General features: G+C 35.0%; 1 protein-coding gene across 2 annotated transcripts in view; it reads left to right on the top strand.

Moving 5' to 3' along the window:
- The window catches only part of LOC148956966 (FUN14 domain-containing protein 1B), a 78,316-nt gene extending 63,395 nt beyond the window's left edge, over positions 1-14,921 (top strand). The window contains exon 3 of one of the 2 annotated variants that reach the window (XM_089087979.1): positions 11,130-14,921. In XM_089087979.1, coding sequence (XP_088944105.1) covers positions 11,130-11,315 — 186 coding nt within the window. In that variant the 3' untranslated portion in view covers positions 11,316-14,921. The remainder of the gene's footprint in view (positions 1-11,129) is intronic. The other variant, XM_089087983.1, reaches the window with a different exon arrangement.
- The last annotated feature ends 10,009 nt before the right edge of the window (positions 14,922-24,930 follow it).

Below are 24,930 nucleotides of genomic sequence, written 5' to 3'. Positions count from 1 at the left end.
CATCTAACCTAACCACTGACCCAACTAACCCAGCCACTAACCTGTAGCAGCCGTCGCAGTGACCGGACAACTATTGTAGTGTTTCACCCCCGCGGTTCCCGGGGGTGGGGGGTGGGGGGGGGGTCCCGCTCGCGGCCGGCCCCGCGGCTCCCGGGGGTGGAGGGGTCCCACCCGTGGCCGGCCGGCCTTCGGCCCCGCGGTCCCCCGGGGGGGGTCCCACTATTAAATTCACCGTAATCAAGTTCAACTGTGCTGCTAGTTCCCGTGTGTGTATTTTGTTATAGAAAAGTGTTTTTTTTGTTTTTTTTTTTTATAGAAAAATGTTTAAGTTTACAATAAGTGCTTTAAAAGACTGACAGAAAAGTGTTGTATAGAAAAGTGTTTAAAGACAATAAGTGCTGCTGCTGATGGACAAAAGTGTTTTATATTGTACATAGAGTGTTATCGTTGTTCATGTTGAACAAATAGAGTTTTCATGTTGACCATGAAATTTTCTCAATTGTTCTTGTTGAACAAGTGTTATTTTTATCGTTGTGCAGTTCATGTTGACTACAAATATTTGTTTTCATGCTGTGTCGAAATAAATGTTGCCGTGAAATATTTTTGTTGTTGTTCTTGAATAGATAGATTTATGGGAAAAATTACTAATTATTCATTGAACGCATGATTTACAGTTAGTTGTAACCCAATTATTGTCAGCAGGAGGTATTAATATAAAACGCCCTTCAGATTGTTTCTTTGTGGGTCCTCAAGGTCGGGGAAAACAACACTTTTAGCTTGAATAATTCAAAATTGCGATAAAATGTTTTTGGAAAAACCGAAAATAATCTACTATTGCTATAGTAATTTGCAGGGGTCCTATGCTAAAATAAAAGCCGTTGCCACATCCATACCAATACAATTCATACGGAGATTTGATGTTTTCAATAGTATTGAATCGAGCTCGTGGTTGATTATTGATGATTTGGCTGAATCCATTGAACAGTTCTCACAGGAACTGCTAAAAATGTTCACTGTTGGATCTCACTATGAAAACATTTCTTTTACTTTGGTTTTAAACAATCTGTTTCATCAGAACAAATGTATGCGAACATTTGCCTTGAACTGCACTATCTATATTACATATGGAGTCGTTCGTGATTCTAGCTCACTAATAACTCTCAATAAGCAGATATACCCCGGCACCCTTAAATTTCTATTGTCAGCGGACACTCAGGCGACTAGCAAGCCCCACGGTTACATTTTGCTGGATCTTAATCAGAGCACGCCCGAGGATCTACGTGTAGTCACCGACATTTTCAACAATGAAATTACAGTATATCTTCCGGTGAACAGTAGAAAAGACTATTAGTCGCCATTATGACACTGAAGAAACTACATGAACAACGGCATCTGTTTTCCGTTTTAAGCACTTCAAAACCATTGCTTAGGAAGGCTATACTCAAACATGGGGTTGACAATGATTTCATTAATTTAATATCTTACATTTTTTAAATTTTACGGGCGGGAATTTTAAACGGGAATTAAGTTTTACGCAACACGCAACCCAACAAGGTGTCACGGTTCCGCGCCGGGTCTGTAAACAAACCGTGAAAAAATTTATACACACCCCGGCTCCTTCAGGCGGGCGGTAGCTTTTTCACACTTTTACTACCGATAATTGCAGGACTTGTAAACAGTTCTCTCTAGTGAGAATGGCAAAACCCTATAAATTGACACCATTTGAACTTGTCCTCTCGCCCATCGAACATTTTGAAGACAATCTATGCAAATTCATTAACGATGAGAATATTGCCGATGACAAAAACTGCTTTTACTTTAAGATGAACCGCGACGTGTGGACAAACATAAACCTTATCATGAGAGACCCGCCATCGATCCCCCTAAAGATGAAAAATCTCTTCAAGATTCTGCAGCATCACCAAAGGAGAAGGACTTGAACTCAAGTGTATTGAAAATTGGAAACCTATTGCCACTGACCTATTAAAAACAGAGTAAAAGAGTATTATCTTATCTCATGTTTGAAACTGGCAATCAAGTTCAAGTCGAGAGCACAGGGAAACAAATTATAATTCAGGAAAAAAGTTATAATCTAGTTGATTTAATTTGTGATATGGTGAGGAATCGTAAAGGACTTTTATCCATTGACGATAATCTATACACCTTTCTGTGTGTATCAAACTTCCCCAAAAGTCTTATTGGCAATAAGCAAATTCTAAAGAAACTAAGAGAATATAGTCCAACAACAACACCATTTAAAAAAGAAGAAGATTCAATATTTGAAGATACTATCAGCACCACTGATTTTACAACACCTGTGGTTGCTAGTCAAAAGCGAAGACGAATTGATTCACCCTCCAGTGTGCAAAAGGGGAGTGGACATTACACTACGTCTTTACACTTAAAATGGATGAAGTTTTGAAAGGTGTCTATGAAAATATTGGCGAAGCGGGAAATTTAAGTTCTCCCAAAACGTTTTCCATAGTCTCTGACACCACATTGAAAAATGCAAAAGAGTATCTAGGGAATGAATCGAGTTACACACTGCATTGAAGTCACAGGCTTCGCAGTAAACAATATCGACAATCTAAAGCCTTTTTCCCTCTGCATATAATGCAAATGGATCTTTTAACTTTAGACGCATTTCAACAGCGTCACAATGCACCATACAAATATATTCTGGTGGCAATCAGTGTCTTTAGTCGCTATGCCAATGCCATTCCACTGCGATCAAAGAGAGGTGTTGAAGTTGCTCGGGCCATTGAAAGTATTCTTGAACAGGATTCATATAGAAAAATTCAATCGGATCGTGGCAGTGAATTTGTTAATCCCCATGTGCAAAAGGTTCTTTTGAAATATAATACAATACTTTATCATAGTCACAGTCCGATAAAGGATGCATTGGCTGAACGATTAATAAGAACTATTCTAATTTTAATTTAAAGATATTGCACTTTGAAAAATACATCGGATTTTATTCATTATTTATATAAAATCATGTCGAGTTATGACCAATGACCCTATCGATCTTTGTCAAACTCTAGCCCTCGGAGTGTTCTCTACAGTTAGAATACCTGTTAAACTTGTCTAAAGAAATACTCCAATGGCAATGAGAAGAAAAAGAAGAAGAAGAAAGTTAATGTTGGTAATACTGTTTGAATGACAAGAACCACCAATATTTTTGAAAAGGGAAATTATTTATGGAGCACTGAATTTTGTAAAGCGTCCAAAATTCTAGACACTGAGCCCACGACATATCGACTGTGAGACACCAAAGATGATGAGATTCTCGGCGGTTTTTATGAATATGAACTGCAAAAAGTTAGAAACACTAGTGAAATGTATCAAATTGAAAAGATATTAAAGAGTCGTACACGCCATGGCAAGAGACAGTTGCTTGTTCGCTGGCTAGGATACAACTCAGATTTTGATTCTTGGGTCAGTGCTGAAGATATCGACAATGCCCAATTATTACTATGTGACTTTCATGTCCAATGTTTCTGATCCTCTCTACAACGATTTGAATAGAACAAGTGATTTTTGGACAAACTCTCCCCCACCATCAAATTCGACGACGGAAAGTATGAAGTGGCTCTTGTCGACTGTATTCTAAAAAAGATCTACGAAATCCTGAGAAAAGATAGTAACACTGAAATAAGAATTATATCCTATGATTGGCCACCGCTATCAAAAAGTTATCAAGAACAAATTAAAAATATCAACTGGATGGATTATCCATACATTGAAATACCCTACGAGGACCTCACCTGTATATACGATTTATGTCGTTCTATTAATAAAAGAATTTCCGCTCGTAAAAAAGGAGCTTTTCATTTCAACTATTCAAAGGAGGAAGGCAAGATCTACATTAGTTCACCTATTGCCAGTGAAAAGGTTATTCTCAATGATAATCTAAAGGATGTTCTTGGTTTTAAGCTCAATATAATCAATGGTAAAAGTGCGGGAAACACTAATTTCATTTTTGCTGACTACCCGTCTGCCTTCTCCACAGACACATATATATTTCTCTACGCTTCCTTTCTGGAAACAACTCGGGTTGGTATTTCAAATGTTCCCCTCTTACGAGTTCTCGAACAAAAAAATAATCAATAACACGCTCGCCGTTACAATATAAAGGATTTTCATTATATCCTAGTCAATACTTCCTATTTTGAACTCTGTCAGTTAAAGATAAGAACTAAATTAGGTGATCCCATAGCAATTTCAAAGGGGTTGGTTGTGATTACAAGCCATTTTTGACCCATCATTCAACAGCAAGATTTCTAATAAAAAAGTGGTATTCACTTGTCCTGATATTGACTGCTATGTTACTACTCTTGGCCCAAGACAACAGGGCAATGGAATGGACTACTACAACGGTCGCATGTCAATGTCTGGCTATGGTATTGGAAGTTGGTTTGCTAAGCTGTTTCGCTCTTCACTACCACTGGCTAGAAAATATCTTGTACCGGCTGCGACAGATTTTGCATCCTCTACACTATACGATTGGGGCTCTGGCAAGGATTTTAAAAAAAGTGCTTCGGAAAAGTGCGCGAACCCTTGGCGAGAGATTAAAACAGAATGGTAAAGGCTTAAAAAGGTCAAGAAACAATGCACCCCTCATCAGTCTCTACTCAGGTCGGAAACGAAAGACATCATCCCTCTTGTCAAAGAAAAGAAGGAAAAAGCCGATAAGTGCTGTAAATAGAAGTCCAAGGAAGAAATTTGTTAGATCGAAACTAGATTTCTTCTCCTAAAATGTCCTACCTACCGCATAAGGATTCTCAACCTTCAATCACAGCCTCATTGAATATATTCAATGCTGAAAATGTTGATGTGAGTGTCAAGCATGGATACTATGAACAATTTTATCCACAACAACACCTCTCCGATAATATCCACTTTCAAATTTATTCTAATGAAGACAACTTTATGGACATGTCTTCAATATTTATAGATTTACAAATTAAAGTCCGAAAATCCGATAATACAATGCCAATTTGGGGCGATGAAATATCCTATGAGAATTGTATATTACATAATTTATTTCGTCAAATGAGTGTCTACATCAATGGCACGCTGGTGAGCACAAGCAACAATCTCTCAAATTATACAAGCTATATGCAATTCATGTTGATGACACCAAAGACATAAAATGAATTCAGAGGCACCTACTAGGGATATGAATATAATAATAATACTGATATTACATATGAAATGAAGAATCATACAACTAGTGAATTAAATATAGATGGAAAAATATATAATGAAATATATAATATAAAAAAAAGTCTGACGCCCAATGTTAAATTAGATATAAAACTATCGCTTGCACCCTCCAATTTCATATTGAGAAAAGAACTTGCTGCCAATCCTGATGTAAGTCTCTCCCTCACCTCGGCAATACTTCATGTACGCAAACAATAGGTTATGAGTTCTGTTGCTTTGGCCGTGGAAAAACTGAGAGCCAATGGCAACAATATTAAACTACTTGTTCCTCATACAATCACCAATCAGCGTCATATTGGAATGGGCTCACGCACCTTCACCGATTCATCCTTTATCAATGGTGAAATCCCGTAAAAACTAGCGTTGGCATTTGTAAAAAGCGCCAGTGCAATAGGATCATGGACTGAATACCCTCATAAATTCGAGATGTTTGGACTTTCATCTATTGTGTGCAAAGTAAACGGCATCACACTCTACAATCTATCTTTTGATAAATCCTAAAGAACATTGTACGAGTTGACAATGCAAACCGTAGATCATGACTCGCAACTATTTGAAAATGATATAACCGAAAATATGTTTGATAAATCATATGGTATCATTGTATTGGATTTTTCGGGCACACGGGATATAAGTATTGTATTTACAGGGAGTGTACGTTTATAGTGTACATTTAACGACCCATTGGCAGAGAGTATTGCATTAATATCACTAAATAAATATGAACCCTATTGAGAAATCACTCCTGAAGGCAGTGTTCTACTAGACTTGGCGCCATGAACACCAGTCAAATAATCAGTTTATATAATAGGGACCCCGACATGTCCCAGCACAAATCTTATTGTGTACCCTCAGACTATCTAGGAAAAATTCAATGTGTCAACAACACCATAAATCTTGTTAATAGAAATCCTTCGACTGTGCTGACAGGTCATTGGTTATGCATCTTTCAAACAATGAAGACGATTGAATTTTTTGATCCTCTTGGTATACCCTATACATTCTACACACCCCACATCAGCAACTATTTCGAGAGCAGTGGGAAAACTAATATTCAAAATCGAAAGAGGGTGCAGGATCTAACGACTAAAAGCTGTGGCTTCCATGCACTACTATATTTTGTGTTCTGATGTCGCTGCTATACTTACAAGCAGTTTCTCCACAGTTATGTTGACAATCCCCGTCTGAATGACTTTCTAGTGGAAAATATCCTCTCAGACCTATATGGTATTGATTTCAGTGCCCTAAGAGTAAAGTGCTTAAAAAATGTTAGTAAATTTGTTAATTAATAAAATGCATATATATATATATACAACAATGTCTTTAAATCTACACTTTAGATTTCTTCATCTTCGATGTATAGGCAACTGTCGTGAACCACTAATGCTGGTAAATCATTTGGATTCACTGTATATTGATCTTGATTGGCTGCAAAGTCAGGGTCACATTTTCTACAGTATAATGTAACTTCACTCTTGTCATATTTCTTAGTATAGTCAATAATACTATTTGCATTCATATTATGAAATTCACGAGTTTCAATCTGTCTATTTGAGGCAATATCACATACAGTGTTTTCAACTGGTGAGTCACATTCGGTAACTGCCAAATAAAGATCACTTGGTTTATAATCATAGTAGGTGGTGTCATCACAACGATGACGTAGAAACCAGATTGTCTTGTTAGCCCAACAGTTGAATCGTAGACCAGATTCCTCTTCCCAGAATAATTTAAATCCTCGACGATACCAATCTCGTAGAAATAAACTAAAATCACGTTTGGGATTCTTTCCAATCAAATTGGGGTAAGTATTCTCCCACTGATCACATTTATCATAGTGACAATTGGAGCACAGGTGCCCTCTATGATGAGAGTCACACACCTCCTCAAGACATGAATTACATCCTTTAATTTGTACTGCATAGTCTCTATGTAATTTACAAGGATTACATAATTTACACTTTTCACTATAGTCATCAATAATTGTACAATTCTCACATTGAGTCCAACTGCCAAGAGTGTACATGCACAATGGACATATATAGAAAATTTTTCGGTTTCCGATGTCAACTCACTCAGAGCTAAAACGAAACTGATCCTCTTCGTTCGATAAATTCAATGACAGGGATATGGGGGAGAGGAGTACCTATGTGCCGTTTCCTTTTTCAAATGATGGGGTGGGCCATCTACATTGAATCCATTGTCAATGTTTTCAAAAGTATATCCACTATATGATTCTGCTTTGTTCCAATTAATATATCAATAAATTGACTATAAGCATTTGAGTCACATTTTAAAAGGTACATACAAGAGTCCAATGGGGGGAGAATCACTCCTCATTATAGTGTCAAGTGTTCCCTGACAAGAGAATATCCTGCGTTTAAGAGATAACTTGAGAAAATCATCATCCAAAATCAAATGTTTTTCCATAAACACTAGATTTGATCTAATTCTCTCTTTTTCAAATTTATTCATTTTTCAGTCCTTTCACTCCGACACTCCTTGAATTCTGTTCACAGACTAATAAAACTATAGCGAAAATCCTTTCTTTATATTCACCCCTTCCGTAATATGTAAACAAGCCTTCTGATTTGCTAAGAAGGGACCCACGTGATCTAACTGTTTCCGGAAAACTCATAGCATTTGGTTCGAACAACAACATCAAGTAAATAGACCTTGACCTTCGCTTCGAGCGTGCAACAACAAATAAATAAGCAACGACACAACAAATAAATCGACAACGTGCAACAGGGTGCTCGTTGCTCGAGCGTGCAACAACAACAACAAATAAATCGACCTTGGAAAAAGAGGTCATTGACCCCATTAACCACGTGTTCTCCCTAATGACTCTATGCCCATATTTGGGGTGCTGTTCGGATCAATAGGGGCATTTCTACTTTTGCAGCCCAGCATTACCCCTTTTTACTAGACTAGGCTTGTTTGCTTTCCATTTTAAATCATTGGTAATAATATCTCCCAAGAGCTTAATCATCCTGACTTTAAGAGAATCAGAGATAGTTGGTAGAAAATTTGGTTCAGAAGAATTTAAAAATTAAATAGTTCAAATTGAAGATTTACTGTCATTTACTGTCATATTTGAACTGGAAGCTTTAGTCTTCACGTTATCAATTAAAACTTTGAGCTTTGCTACATTCATGTGCTTCACAAATTTATCCAAGGGTAAGCTTGTCAACATATTTCCAGTGGTTTTCAAAATCATTAGCAATTCATTGATCATAATTAGAAAAATAATTGGAACCAGAACGGTACCTTGAGGTACACCACAAAAAACTAGCTCGCGTTCAGAGAAAGACTTCTTATATTTTAAAATTTGGAACCTATATATTAAAAAACTCATTTTCAAAAAACTTTGTTGTGAATCATTTTCACAACAGCAGGATTCACTCTAAAATCAATTAAAAGCTTAGAAATTAAAATATTATGATCGATCAAATCGAAACCCTTTTTAAAATCAATTGTTATTAAGTTTAGCCATTTGCCAGGCTCATCAACATGCTTAAAAACAAAATGTAAAAGACTGACTAGATAATGGGATGTTGATGTATTCTTTCTGTTACCGTACTGATGAGGATCAAAGAGGGGTTGAACTTCAGCTTTTAGCCAATTTACTACAAAACTTTCGTACATTTTGCTGAACAAGGGGGTCAAAGTGATTGGCCTCACACCATCGAAATTAAGTTAAGTATTTTTTAGGGATTGGAGCAACATAAACGGTTTTCCATATTTGTGAGTAAACTGAAGAAGTTGAAATGCAATTAAAAATGTGTGTTAGTGGCTTAGTCAATTTGTCAGGAAATGCTTTTATAAGTTCAATTGGAATATCTATGGGAGCTATACTAATTCGTTTAAGTTTCTTTGTTTTACTAAAAACTTGATCCTCAGAAATAGTGGGTAAAGGTACGCCATCATGTGGAATTTTCTGATACTCTTGGTTCGTTTTATTTACATCAAGAGGCGGCAAAGACTGGATTATTCTGGCCAAATGACCATTTAACTGGTTAGCAACTGTTTCATCATTAGAATCTGAACAAAAATCAACACCACTAGGGGGATTTCTACAAATTCGATTTATTTCCTTATACCACATGCTAGGCTTTGATTCAAAAAGGTTATCAATTTTTTGTGGTAATACTCAGCCGCAGCTTTTCTTGTCATTTTACGTACATTGTTGCGTAGCATATTAGCATTTCCTATTTTCCCTTCTTTTCTTTGTTGAATTTTATACTGAATCAAATCTTTAATTTCTTGGGTTATGTATGGACGATTTGTGTTGCACCGCTTGAACGTTTTCTCAGGAAAGTATTCTTCTTATTTGTTTCTTAATTTATCTTGTAAAAATTTTGCTTTTTCATTGGAGGACTCAAAAATTGCTACTTCATCCCAGGACTCGGATGTAATCCAATTTCCAAATTCTAGGAGACCCCTGTCAGAAAGAGGTCAGTAGGAAACTTTCTCAATTACATATTTTACTTTATACGAAGGCAGCAGAGCCCACTTTATCATGTAGTGGTAGCTACCACCAAGGGGAGGTGGGTCTTGAGGTTCATTATAATATTCTGACAAATTTGTTTAAATTACGTCGAGTTTAGTATTACCTTTAGTAGTCGGAAACTTTACTATTTGCTTGAGTCCTTGACTTCTGAGGAAACTTTCAATTCTTAGATCGTTCTTATCACCAGTAACGTAAATTCCAACATTCGGGTACTTAAAAGTTATAACAATCAACACACAAATCTAACTTTTCAGCAAAGACCTTTTTTTTGGAAAGATGCCTTACTAGGTGAGCAATAAAACACTCCAATAACAATACCAGTTACAGATCTCGTAAGCTTTTTTGGTCGAATCATAATCCAAATCATTTCATCATCGTCATCAATATGGGGAATCTGCAGAAGCCGTGGCGCCAACTGCTCACATACGAAACACGCTACGCCGCCACCCTTCTTGCCTAACGGATGATTCTGATGTCTTAGTTTAATAAATTGTTTGTAACCTTGTATTGTGAGATGTTCAGGACTTTGTTTATGTACTTCTGTAGGTGTAGTAATATCAGCCCTGGTTACATGAACATAACCCTCAAGTTCTCCCAGTTTATCAGCGTTGAGACTCCGCATTTAAAGTTAAAAAAGAAGGGAAATGAAATTGTGATTCAGGGAGTTCTTTTTCAACAACTTTACGTTTGTTTACCTTTGTCTGTTTTGGGAAAATCTGTTTAGGCGGGACAGAGGCTACAGGCTCATCTAATTCAATAACTAGGCTATCCGATTCATCATGAAGCGCTGCAAAACGGTTACAAGACGGAAACGGTTACCAAGGAGCATAAAATATATTAGTGTGTGTCTCACTATTTGCAGTTTTAGAAACTCTGCATGGAACTATTACCTTTGGATCGTTCTGCCTGCTATCTGAAAATTTCGGAAATGGTTATGCCAGGGCATGGTGAGAAGAGTTGGGGGAGAAGTGCGTATGAGAGAGGGAGGAAAACTGAAAGGGGATACTAAATTCGGGGTATTCAGGGAGGGGAGGGGGGCTTTGGGGATTGAATTCTGGTGATTGAAAGCTTGACGGAGATTCGAAACCCTGCCGTTTCCGTTTTTGCTTTGGAAAAAATAAGATTATTAAACAATATGTAGTTAGTTTATTTTATATAAAAATTATTGTTTTTAATTGTTTTTGTTTAGTATTACTACTGATGACGGTTGCTGCTTATGTGACCGAAATATCTAGTTTTTTTGTGAAATTTATCACTGTCTATTAAAGGGATTTGATCCATATTTGAATTTTTATTTATCGTCATTGGTAGGCAGTGTGGTCTTCGAAATTATCTATGTCTCTCATTCCAAATAAGCTAAAAATAAACTGAATTATTTTCTTTTAAGGCAATTGATTACATGGACAAAAAAACGAATGAAGCCAAACAGGGATTGGGAAAGAAAAAAAAAGTGGCAAAGCGATGGTATCAGCGCAATGTTCTTGGAAAAGAGACAATTTCAGAGATACAAATTTTCTCATTGGCTTTTTCTGGTGGATTCTTTGGTGGAGTGATAATTGGAGCTGTGCTTTAGTTGTTTCTGCTACTAATAGTGTAAAATAGGCTGTTTAGATGTCGTATTTTACTTCAACTGCCTGATTTCACATTGTGTAAGGGAAATTTCACTTGAAATTAAAGACACATTGAATGAAAAAAACTTTGAGACAACCCATTGGTATTTTTTTCAAATATTGAAGTTCTTTATCTTTTTGTTTAAAAACCTATAGACTGATGCAAGGCAATTTGTCTTTCTGTTAGACTCACCAGACGAAATTCTCAAAGCAAAATAGCTCTGTCGATTTCGCATAGAAACTACTCCCTCCTGTCTGATGTGGCATTAGGTACCCAGGAATTGAATAATAAATTAAAAAAATTACAAGAAATACTTAATAGCATGATTACATGCTTAAAATGCTTAGACAAAGTCCAAATCTAATTTCAACTAATCAGAATGATAAAAGAGGATAAGATGATTTTTAATCAGAATGATAACGGATTAAACTAGCCTAAAAACTTTCTCCCAAGTAAATTCCTGTCATTTTAATACAGGCGCTACGGCTTCTAGTTGCTTATTAGTTTACTTAGCTTTTCTATCTATTTCTGTTTGTCTTTTACATAGACTGAATAGTTAAAAGGTTGCCAAAATACAAAAAAAAAGACAAATGGCCCAGTATGCATAGAGAAGTATTAATGCTTACAATACAGAAAATTGAACAACTTATTATAATTTCTATCTAAAAGCAGTAAATTGTAAACAATATGAATAGCAAAACAAAACTTAAAACAGCTGACACAAGCAGTTAAGTGTTTAACACGGACTCCTATAGACAAATTAGCCTCTTAGGTGTTCCTTGAAATTTTTCCTCAACCATATTGACTGTACTATTCAAAAAAGAGACATATGTCATTTTCCAGACTGTTCAGGAGATCTAAAAGACGAAAAACATTTTGCCGGCGGATGTCACAGGGAAGGATTAAACCCATATTAGTAAGGATATATTACTCCATGTCGATTTTTAACTCTCCTTTCATTGACGTAAACCAGATTTTGGTATTTCAAGTAGATTAAAAGTTGTTAGCATGTGTCTTCTTTCTTCACAAAAAAAAAGAGACATGTGCCAGGTCCCTATGGTAAAACGGAGTTTGCATGTGACCGTCTGTCTGGTGAACCACAAGAGACTTCTTGTCCAAGACTACCAAAGAGCACTAAATCTATTATCCATCTGGATTCAACGTCCTTGATTGGTTGCCATCGATGTACTTAGATAGTCTTAAAACTAGCTTTAGTCCTCCTGACTCTTCTTGTAAGATCAAACATAATTCCACTTTGTTAGCTTGAGAAGAAGAGAACTATATCCAAATCTTTTACTGGATTGGAAGAAAGCATTGGGAGTCATCCAAATGAAATAATTAAGTTTACTTCAAGAGGCAAAAAATCACAATTCTTTGGTTTCACTAATGGTTTAAACATCACTTTCACAGCTATCGAACCGTGTAGTAAGGTCAGATGACTGATCATTCACCGGCAATTTTAGTCAAAAACTGATTTTTTGCTCGTCAGATATGTGATAAGACAGACGAAGAATACCCCGCTTCTTTGATAGTTTCTTGCAAACCGTTGGTTTGCCCAAAAAACTTAACGCTTCAAAATTTGTTTATAAACATTTTTTGGGGGGGAGGGGTTAAACCCCCTACCCCCTGGATACAACCTTGGCCCTCTGTCCTTTCCAGAATTCTGAATGACCGTAATGTGATCCTGCAAGTCTTTTGTCAGGAATATGACTGTGACCATTTCAGGCCCCCAGCTTTGGTTTACTTCATGAAAAATCGTACTGAAGAGAGTCGAGTTCTTATCTTGAACAGAGCAGTTGAATCACTAAAAGATAAATTCTTTTAAATGTCTTAGCTCACTTATTAACCTGCAAATTGCCGTGGCAACACAATCAGCAGTCCTGCCTTTGATGGCTTCGAGCCAGACTATGCAATACGCTACCTCATGCACATTTTCCTTCTTTAAAAGAGCAAAAGCTTCATTGAGAACCACTAAGAGACTAGTAAAATGGGACCCCTGTTATGGCCATGTCTGGTAGTGAAAGAATCTTTCGCATTTCAAAACTATAGACTGCTCTTTCTCGGCCATGTTGATGCTTTTGTTTTTATTCAACTCTCTTCGTGCCTTCAACGCCATCTCCTTATGATTTTCATACAACTTTTTCACCAATGCACTCAGCTGTCTTCCCCCCGCCCCCTTGAAATGATTGTCCGACTCGTAGAAAACGTAACAAAAGTACATGTAAACAAACTTTTGATGCGTTTTTTTATGTTTTTTTGTAACCACCCCCCACCCGTTAAAGAATCCTGGATACGGCTCTCGTGCTTGAGTATATATCCCATTTATGTCCCCGGGTTCCTAAGCTTGATTGGTATATGTCTCTTGTGTATCTCTGTAATGGAGAAAGACAGACAATTCTGACTGCACTAACCGGTTCTTCAAGCTGGATATTCCAAGGCTGTATGTACCTCAATTTTGACCCAAATGACATATGCCTCTTTTATTATTAACACAGCCGGAATATGAGCATTTTAAGAATGCATTCGTAATATGTTTGCAGGAATTACACCAAATGCACTCGCAAAAGTATTCGAAAGTATGTTTTCGCGTGCTAATTTGTGTATCAAGGTTAATTTTGAGTAATTTTAATACCTTCTTTGAACTATTGAAAATAGTGCTTCTAACGTCCCCGAGTTTTAAGGGTTTCCTCAGAAAAAATAGTTTTTTTTTATCTACAATGTTAATTACTATAGTATGACAATTTTGATTAATTTTATGTTAATAATGTCAATGAAAATTGAATAATGTCAATAATAAATGATATACGTTATATTATCTTGATGATTCAATTTTCTCTAATTATTTGTCCGTCTGTATTCACACAACATCCTTTTTTAACTTGGCCACGGTGTATCTTCTTAGTCTTCTGGTACCACCAAGAAAACTCACACCCTCTATTGGATGTTGGGAAAAGTTCTGTTAACCGTTTGACCATAGCATTGGATAATTAGCTGTGTTTAAGCTCCATATGTAATGCATACATAGCGGTGAACTTTGGCGGTGATCTTGCGAAAACTTTATAATTTGCTATTTTTCATTGACATTTTTCATTGCTATTTTTCATTGACATACATTTTTCATAATCATTGTCCGCGGCTACATTTTTTTCAATATAAAGTTTTATAACCCCCCCCCCCCCCAGTGTACTATATTAACTTGGCAATGTATATCATATATCGTGTGTCTATACTTATCTATTATTAGCATGAAACGTTTTACTGTATTAATCTTTACCTATTTGTAGTAATTATCATTCTTTGTATATGGTAATGTTACTCTCTACACGGCTCTAAAATTCACCTTCCCCAGGTCCGCTAGATGACTCTCTCAAACTATATGTAATTTTCTAGTCCGTAGTTTTCTCCTGTTTTTCAAGTAGGAACAAATTCGTGAACGAAGGAACAATTGCCCTGTCGAAAGTGACCTCCCAAATGCTGTCTAAGTGATAAACAGTGATTTTAACGTAGTTTGAGTGTGATTCTTACGGTGTAGTTTTTTATGTATCTATTAAACTTTGAGAAATCATTATATATATCTCTCCTTGTTTAATCCAGAGAAGAAGGTTTATGTCACTTCAATTTTACTGTCAATTCCTATTCGATGGCTTAAATGGATTAGTGTATAAAACTCCTCGATGAAAATTTAAAAATTATATCAAGAGACGTGGAAATTCGTATTTAAAGTTAATGTATTTAAAGTAAAGTTTTTTTTTTTTGAATTTCAATTAATCATTTCTATCGAGGTTTGCTATATTTGCTATTGTTATCGTTCAAGAACTTTTGATTATCTCATTTTGTTGTCCAAATAATGAGCTGTGGGAATGCCGACACCCTCTATGCATTCTTTATACGAAATTTGATATGATTCGACAGACTGATATCTTAAGCTTTGCAGACTGATATCTTAAGCTTAAACAACTCTGAATCGGATATATAGCGTAGGGCTATTGCCAACAGTTCATAAAATATAGAAGGAAGAGGTGGTATGGATTTTATTTTTAAATGAAAATGCAAACACAGTTGGTTTCCTGATTTTAAGGAAGGGCACCTTCTCCCTCCCCAATCGGGGCCAAGAAAAAGGTATTTTTCAACCAGTTCTCAATCTGAATCTTTCAATGCCCTGCAGCAAAGTGAATTTAGACGTAATAGAGTTGAACGAAAAGTTGACATGAGTTTATTTTTGTGTCATGGTCTAATCCCTGTGATGCTGGAGTGGCTTTAGCGAGGAAAATTCCAAACTTATCGATGTCTGATATTCTTATATTTCTCAATTGGGTTTGAAAATCACGCGAAAATAAATCAAAAAGGGCTTGGAATTAAAAAAAAAGAAGCCAAAAAAAAAAAAACAGTGGGAATTTTGTCTGTGGCCAAAGTGTCTATTAACTGTTGCAAAGATAGGCAGCTAATAACAGCACAAAATTGGCTTATGTAGTGGGTAGGATAGATGAGTCCCATTGTGTTACCGTTCAAGGATAGAGAGTAACAGTGACCTATAGGGTGGGTGGAAAGGATTGGTCATATCGCGGTAACGTTCAAAGATAGATAATTTCCTGTAGCTTCATAAAATGAACCATACCTGTATAAATTTGTTCTAATTGATTTGTATTCCAATGATGCAAATTATATATTCTTTATCTCTAAAGGTTAGTTAACAAACTAATAGCAGGTTGAGTGAGAACAGGACAGTACCATTGGTGGAGTATTCAGATGGCAAAAATCTTGTCCTCAAGTGTTTTTCTTGCTGTGTTTAAACCTACTTACCTTTCATGTCTCCCAAGTGTACTTAGGAAAGACGATGGGCAACTGCAAATTTTGTCGCTCCTGGTTGACCAAAGAAGACACGAGTTGGAGAAAGAGGAACGAATAGTGCAGGATTGGTGATTTTTACTGCATTGGTGACAGGATTTCTGACTTTTTACTGCAAAACATGCATGAAAAACCTTAGCTGTCGCAAAGGCTTTTAGCTGTCGCAAAATGCTTCGTCAGACGAACACAAGGAGCAGATTGTGATTGACCATTGTCTGGATCTGCTAGGCCACAGGAGGGGTGTAATTTCTTCACAATCCAGAGGGGGGTGGACAAAGTTGGAGCCTATTTTCCCAAATCAAATGAAAAATAAGCCATATAGTACCTTAAAGGCAAAGATATACTAAAGAAAACTGACCTGTTTCTCTGGATGCTTGAATTATGCAGGCTTACCTTAGTTTTGACAAGTATTTTGCCCCCATGTTCCAATCAAAAGAGACTCCAGCTATGGAAATAAAGCTCTTGAGACGCTTTGTGACAAAGATGCTACCAGGGCCGGCCCTAGATATGTTTTTGGGGTAAGCGGACTATTCTTCGTTGCCCTCCCCCACCCCCTCCCCCTGGTAGACCGAAATATAATTATACCCCCTTAAAGCAAGGTGTGTACAGGGTTTTCTAGTAAAAAGTGGAACAGTAAAAATAAATAAACTTTGATTATGTAGTATAATTCTAACTTAAATATTAAAATTGAATATTTCAATCAACAACAAAGTGATTTATTAAAAATGAGGAGTTAAAATATGATTCGCATTTTATCGGTTGAACATACTACTTATAAAACAATTGAACATACAACTTTTTATAATGAAAAACAAATTTTTCTAGCTTTCATGTTTGAAAACTCAAACATGAGTTTTCAACTTCAATGGCCATGGATGCAAGCACACTCAGTCGATCTTGACTCAACGTGGATGTTAAGTAAGTTTATTAACTTTAAGTTGGAGAAACTCCTTTGGCCACAGGCAATTGATACTGGAAGTATTAACTTAATTCTTAGTGCAATAAAAACGTTTGGGAATGTGTTCATATAACCATGTTTTGTTATATACGACAAAGCTTGAGCTGGGAGACTCTTAGAGGGCAGCATTTCTGCGAAAATTTGTAACTTCTCAAACGAATCGTCACCGTTCACATCACAGTCTTCTTCACTCAAAAAGTTTTGAAGATGTTCACAGACTTTCTTCAATTTTTCTTTATCCGCGAAATTATGCAAGCTTTGAATGTCGTAGAGAAATTTAAAACTTTCACTGTGGTTTTCCATTAGCTCAATTCTCTCTTTAGTGAGGATATTGGAGTGTCTAGCACGACAAAGAAGAAATTGACCTTAAATGAATGTTCTTCAGAATTTACAGTTTCATCTTCCCCCTCGTAAGAATTTTTTTTTACTTCGGCGGACTGTGGTTTCTTTTTCAAACTCAAGAACAATACCGATTTTTTCTGCAAGTTCCTTAGCATCGGTGATAACGTTATTTACTCCTTCATCAGATCTCATCTTGGTTAGAAATAATTGCACACTTTTTATTAGATTCATCGAACATTGCAAATCATTCGTGACTTTTTGCAACGACTTGCTCATCATATTTGTTTTGTGTAGGATCTCGTGCCATGTTACTAAACAACACAGAAACTTGAAGCTTTGTGGTTTCTTAGCAAGTCCCAACGCGAAGTTCCTACCAAATGCATCGAGTTTCTGGTCTTGTGAAGCTTCATATAAGGCATCATATACTTCTTTAATGTGGTACCTCGAAGGTAACAATGCCTCAATTCTGCTCTCCCACCGTGTGTTAGCAAGAGCGCCGGCAGAAAATTTTCCAGGGGGGGGGGGCAAATGCCAAAATACCAGTGGTAGTTGGGTGACAGGTAATATATTTCAGGAATTTTTTTCGTTTGAATAAGTATATTTTTAAATACTTTTAGGAAAAAACTCTGAAATAAAAAGAGCAATTAATTTGCATGCAAAATGAAACAAATTATAGGAAATTTTAAACGACAAGGATTTCTGGCAAAGGGATCAGTCTATTGAGTCAATAATATATTTAATTATTATGGATTTAATTTTAAAAGAAAATCAAACCCAAACGAAAATTACAGAAAGATTTATTGCTTCCGTAGATAATAACAGATATGTAGACTTGTCTTTGTAGGTTCCTACGCCTTAGAATAGTTTACAGAAGGAGTAGAGATACTCAAAATCATCCTGCCTGCATAGATACCACGTTTTGATTTTGTAACGGCCATGCAAAATGTACCTCTTTAACTGGACAATTTTCCTCCTCGAACTTAAATCCCTTATATAGTAAGGCGTTTAAAAAAAATAGAACAGCGAAAGAAAAGCAAAATTTAATCTTAACTGACCAGCTGTCAAATTAACCCTCTTTCTTTTAAGAGTCCTATTCTACTAAATAAAATCAACAGGTTCAAAAAAAATTCGTCAAAAGATAATCTTATCAAATAGTCTGTGATAAAAAAAACTGGAAGTAAAAAGTGACTTGGACCAATATTCATCAAAACTAAAAATGGAATTCTCATAGCAATTGCTACACCGGCAGTATTGGCTTTTTATGTTGATTCTAAATATATAAAATTCTTTCAGTTTATTGTTACCCACACAAAACCAATCTGGGAAAATTGGCCTGATTTTTAAAAAAGGGGGAAACACCCTCAAAAAAGCAAGTGATCTTATTGAAAATCTCTTTATTAGATACATCATATCAGAGAACCCTACCATAGAGGTTTCAAGCTCCAATTTTCAAAATGTGGAATTTAGCTTTTTTGAGAAGAAACATCGTCGATGCATGTTTCTTTGTTTTGTTTTTTCACAGGGGTGATTCTATCAAACCGGAGATCCAAGATATTTGGTAGGGAGCTCTTAAAGCTCTTTTTTTTTTTAATCTAAAGCTCTTTTTTAAGTGACCATACAGATTGGGCCAGGGGAAAGTCTTGTTTTCTTTTTATTTTAGGGCACCAAACTACGCCTTTAACCCGAAGAGGATGAATTTGCAACAGATTTAAAATTTTGAGAAGCTAATTGATTTAAAAGTATCAATTAGTATATTTTAGGCTTCCCAATTACAAAGGAAGTAATGCCACACGGTGGCAATGCTGGATTCAACCAAGTTGATTCGCTTTATTTGTAATGAAATTAAGCTATGTTTGGTGATCTGTAATGGCGTACCAGTTATAATGAGAGGGGGGGAGTAATTGTTTAGGTGGGGGTAGGGTAGATTCCTAAAAAGCACATTTTAATGGATAAACTGCTTACTCTTGACGAGGCTTCAGATAAATGTTGAAAGAGGTAGGAAGGGAGTAGGAATTCATTAAATTGTTTCTCTATACAGCCAAAATTTTACATAACCATATCTACCAGCACAGAGGGGGAAAAGGTAAGGCAAATCATCATCAGCCCCGCCAGGAAACCTCTTTGGGGTGGCAAATACTGCTAGGAATTTAGTTTTCAGCAATTTTAAATGGTGTTATTTTCTGTTTCTATTTATATGAAGTACTTTAATGTATTTAAACAAATGTATGTAATGTATTTATCGATAAGAAAATCCTATTGTAGAGGTTAGTATAGTCCTTCTATTGAATTCGGGGACTTTGTGTTCCTTCCGGTTTTTCTGGTAGTCCTATTCTACAGGGGCATTACACCCTTTGCCAACAGGAACGAGTATAACTTGATTGGTGATTAGGATTTGAATAAAAGGAATAGTTTTTTTTTACAATTCATATTAGTAAAGATTGTGTGATGCTATAAGACTGGTTTCGTTTCATGGGTTCATTATTAGAAGGACTAATGTTTTTTGAAAAAGGTAATTACTTCTTTAGTTTACGGGATTAGCGAATTTTTTGCGAAAAGATATTTGCGTAAAGGTATTGCGATGGTTAAGAATGCCTCAAGGGTAATTAAAGAATGGGATGCTTGTATCAACAATACAAAGAATAAGCTCAGATACTTAATAGATTTGACGCTTACAAGAGACAGTGCTAGAAAGTATTCAATAGCTTAATTGAAAAGTAACGATAGAATGACATTGTGACTTGACCTAGCTTTACCTCGCCGATGTGGTCTGTATAATACATAAGTAACGTTTGAAAAGTATTGTCAATTTAAAAAGAAATGGATGAATAGTGTTTTGTGGGAGATGGGTTGCATGGAGGGTTGAGTTGCATGAGAGTTCCGTTACCGGGGGATCAGTTCCAGGGGGGTTTCGGTTATACAGGGGTTCAGTTACAAGGGGGTTCAGTTGCACGGGGGTTGAGTTAAATGGGGATTGAGTTCCACGAGAGTAGTGCTTTGTCGTGGTTTAGCTTGTCACAGTTTTAAAAGAGCTTAACGGGGATTGAGAGACTCAGTTGCCTAATTCTGTGTGATTTTTCTTTACTTGATGGTCATTAAAAACGAAATTTTTGTGTTAAATAAGTAGTTTTTGTATCTTTTAAAAGAGCTTTAAGGGGTTTGAGAGACTCAGTTGCCTGATTCCGTGTGATTTTTCTTCACTTGGTGGTCATTAAAAACGAAATTTTTGTTTTATATAAGTAGTTTTTGTATCTTTTAAAAGAGCTTTAAAGGGTTTGAGAGACTCAGTTGCCTAAGTCCGTGTGGTTTTGCTTTACTTGATGGTCATTAAAAACAGAATTTTTGTGTTAAATCAGTAGTTTTGTATCATTTAAAAGAGCTTTAAGGGGTTTGAGAGACTCAGTTGCCTGATTCCGTGTGGTTTTTCTTCACTTGGTGGTCATTAAAAACCAAATTTTTGTGTTAAATAAGTAGTTTTTGTAAAAAAACTGTGTAAAATTTTTGTGAAATTTTTGTGTTAAATAAGTAGCAACTGAGAGACTCAGTTGCCTAATTCAGTGTGATTTTTCTTTACTTGATGGTCATTAAAAATGAAATTTTTGTGTTAAATCAGTAGTTTTTGTATCTTTTAAAAGAGCTTTACGGGGTTTGAGAGACTCAGTTGCCTGATTCCGTGTAGTTTTTTCTTTACTTGGTGGTCATTTGTTGTATCTTTTAAAAGAGCTTTAATGGGTTTGAGAGACTCAGTTGCCTGATTCCATGTGGTTTTTCTTTACTTGGTGGTCATTTAAAACGATATTTTTCTGTTAAATAAGTAGTTTTTGTATCTTTTAAAGGAGCTTTACAGGGTTCGGGAGACTCAGTTGCATCATTCTATGTAGTTCTTATTTAATTGATATTCAATAAAATAAAAATTTTTTTGTTAAATAATTAGTTTTTGTATCTTTTAAAAGATCTTTAAGGTGATTGAGAGACTCAGTTGCCGGATTCCATGTGGTTTTAATTTAAATGATGTTCATTAAAATACAAAATTTTTTTTTAAATCAGTAGTTTTTTTATATTTTAAAATATATTTAAAGGGTTTGAGAGACTCAGTTGCCTGATTCCGTGTGGTTTTTCTTTACTTGGTGGTCATTTGTTTTATATTTTAAAATAGATTTACAGAGTTTTAGAGACTCAGTTGCCTAATTCCGTGTGGTTTTCCTTTACTTGGTGGTCATTAAAAACGAAATTTTTGTGTTAAATCAATAGTTTTTGTATCTTTTAAAAGAGCTTTAAGGGGTTTTACCTTGTCACAGTTACATTTTCTTGATTTTTCAAAGTTTATTTTAATTTTCTTTCGGTGATATGCAAGAGTTGGAATATTTCAGTAGTGTTTGGTTGTGGTTTACCTTGTCACAGTTACATTTTCTTGATTTTTCAAAGTTCATTTTGAATTTCTTTCGTTGAAATGCAAGAGTTGGAATATTTCAGTAGTGTTTGGTTGTGGTTTACCTTGTCACAGTTACATTTTCTTGATTTTTCAAAGTTCATTTTGAATTTCTTTCGCTGAAATGCAAGAGTTGGAATATTTCAGTAGTGTTTGGTTGTGGTTTACCTTGTCACAGTTACATTTTCTTGATTTTTCAAAGTTCATTTTGAATTTCTTTCGTTGAAATGCAAGAGTTGGAATATTTCAGTAGTGTTTTGTTGTGGTTTAACATGTCACATTTACTTTTTATTGTTTTTTAGTAGTTAATATTTTATGTATTTATCTGAAATGCTAGAGTTTTGTTAAATTAATTATTGGGATTTTTTTGTTTTAACTGTCAAAGATTAAATAAATTTATTTTTCAAAGTTCATTTTGAATTTCTTTCCTTGAATTGAAAGAGTTGGAATATTTCACTAGTGTTTGGTTGTGGTCTACATTGTCACAGTTACATTATCTTGATTTTTCAAAGTTTATTTTGAATTTCATTCCTTGAAATGCAGGAGTTGGATAATTTCTGAAGCGTTCGGTCGTTATTTACCTTGTCACAGATACATGTTCTTGAACTTTCTATGTTCATTTCGAATATCTTTATTTTTAATGCCCTAGTTGGTATATTTCAGTAGTGTTTGTTTGTGGTTTAAATTGTCACAGTTACATTTTATTTATTTTTCAAAGTTCATTTTGAATTTCTTTCGTTGAAATGCAAGAGTTGGAATATTTCAGTAGTGTTTGGTTGTGGTTTACCTTGTCACAGTTACATTTTCTTGATTTTTCAAAGTTCATTTTGAATTTCTTTCATTGAAATGTAAGAGTTGGAATCTTTCAGTAGTGTTTGTTTGTGGTTTACCTTGTCACAGTTACATTTTCTTGATTTTTCAAAGTTCATTTTGAATTTCTGTCGCTGAAATGCAAGAGTTGGAATATTTCAGTAGTGCATGGTTGTGGTTTACCTTGTCACACTTACATTTTCTTGATTATTCAAAGTTCATTTTGAATTTCTTTCGTTGAAATGCAAGAATTGGAATATTTCATTAGTGTTTGGTTGTGGTTTACCGTTTCACAGTTACTTTTTCTTTATTTTTCAAAGTTCATTTTGAATTTCTTTCGTTGAAATGCAAGAGTTGGAATATTTCAGTAGTGTTGGTTTGTGGTTAACCTTATCACAGTTACATTTTATTGATTTTTCAAAGTTCATTTTGAATTTTTTTCGTTGAACTGCAAGAGTTGGAATATTTCAGTAGCGTATGGCTGTGGTTTACCTTGTCACAGTTACATTTTCCTGATTCTTCAATGTTCATTTTGAATTTCTTACATTGAAATGCAAGAGTTGGAATATTTCAGTAGAGTTTGGTTTTGGTTTAAATTGTACATGTTAAATTTTAATGATTTTTAAATTTTATTTGTTAGTGTCTTTCTTTGTGAGGCATGTATTTGAACATTTCAAAAGTGTTTTGTTGTGGTTTACCTTGTCACAATTACATTTTCTTGATTTTTAAAGTTCATTTTGAATTTCTTTCGTTGAAATGCAAGAGTTGGAATATTTCAGTAGTGTATGGTTGTGGTTTACCTTGTCACAGTTACATTTTCTTGATTTTTCAAAGTTCATTTTGAATTTCTTTCGTTGAAATGCAAGAGTTGGAATATTTCAGTAGTGTTTGGTTGTGGTTTACCTTGTCACAGTTACATTTTCTTGATTTTTCAAAGTTCATTTTGAATTTCTTTCGTTGAAATGCAAGAGTTGGAATATTTCAGTAGTGTTTGGTTGTGGTTTACCTTGTCACAGTTACATTTTCTTGATTTTTCAAAGTTCATTTTGAATTTCTTTCGCTGAAATGCAAGAGTTGGAATATTTCAGTGTCACAGTTACATTTTTCTTGATTTTTAAAAGTTAATTTTTTATTTCTTTCGTTGATATTCAAGAGTTTTATTATTTCATTTGTTTTTGTTTTTTTTGGACCGTGTCACAGTTACATTTTCTTGATTTTTCAAAGTTCATTTTGAATTTCTTTCGTTGAAATGCAAGAGTTGGAATATTTCAGTAGTGTTTGGTTATGGTTTACCTTGTCACAGTTACATTTTCTTGATTTTTCAAAGTTCATTTTGAATTTCTTTCGTTGAAATGCAAGAGTTGGAATATTTCAGTAGTGTTTCTCTGTGGTTTACCTTGTCAAAGTTACATTTTCTTGATTTTTCAAAGTTTATTTTGAATTTCTTTCATTGAAATGCAAGAGTTGGAATATTTCATTAGTGTTTGGTGGTGGTTTAACTTGTCAGAGTTAAATTTTCTTAATTTTTCAAAGATAACTTTGAATTTATTTAGATTAAATGAAAGAGAATTAATAGTACAGTAGAGTTTGTTTGTGGATGACAAAGTAAAAGGTACATAGTCTTGAGATTTCAAAGTTCATTATGAATTTATTTCTATGAAATGCAAGAGTTGGAATATTTCAGAAGTGTTTGGTTTTGGTTTACCTTGTCACAGTTACATTTTCAGGATTGATCAAAGTTCATTGTTTAGTTCTTCCGTTTAAACTCGAGTGTTGGATAATTTCAGTGGCATTATGATGTGGTATAACGTGACACAGTTATATTTTTTTGATTTTTCAACTTTCATTTTGATTTTCTTTGATTTAAATGCAAGAGTTTAACTATTTCAGTCGTGTTTGGGTGTGGTTTACCTTATCACAGTTACATTTTCCTGATTTTTCAAAGTTTATTTTGAATTTATTTCCTTGAAATGCAAGAGTTGAAATGTTTCGGTAGTGTTTGGTTGTGGTTTACCTTATCAGAGTTACATTTTCTTGATTTTTCAAAGTTCATTTTGAATTTCTTTCGTTGAAATGCAAGAGTTGGAATATTTCAGTAGTGTTTGGTTGTGGTTTACCTTGTCACAGTTACATTTTCTTGATTTTTCAAAGTTCATTTTGAATTTCTTTCGTTGAAATGCAAGAGTTGGAATATTT

This window comes from Artemia sp. Qi Xiang Cuo, chromosome 1 (genome assembly GCF_049724085.1).
Source record: "Artemia sp. Qi Xiang Cuo chromosome 1, ASM4972408v1, whole genome shotgun sequence".
Taxonomy (NCBI): Eukaryota; Metazoa; Arthropoda; class Branchiopoda; order Anostraca; family Artemiidae; genus Artemia; species Artemia sp. Qi Xiang Cuo.
Note: the sequence above shows the minus strand (reverse complement) of the source record. Positions and strands in the feature narration are given on the sequence as shown.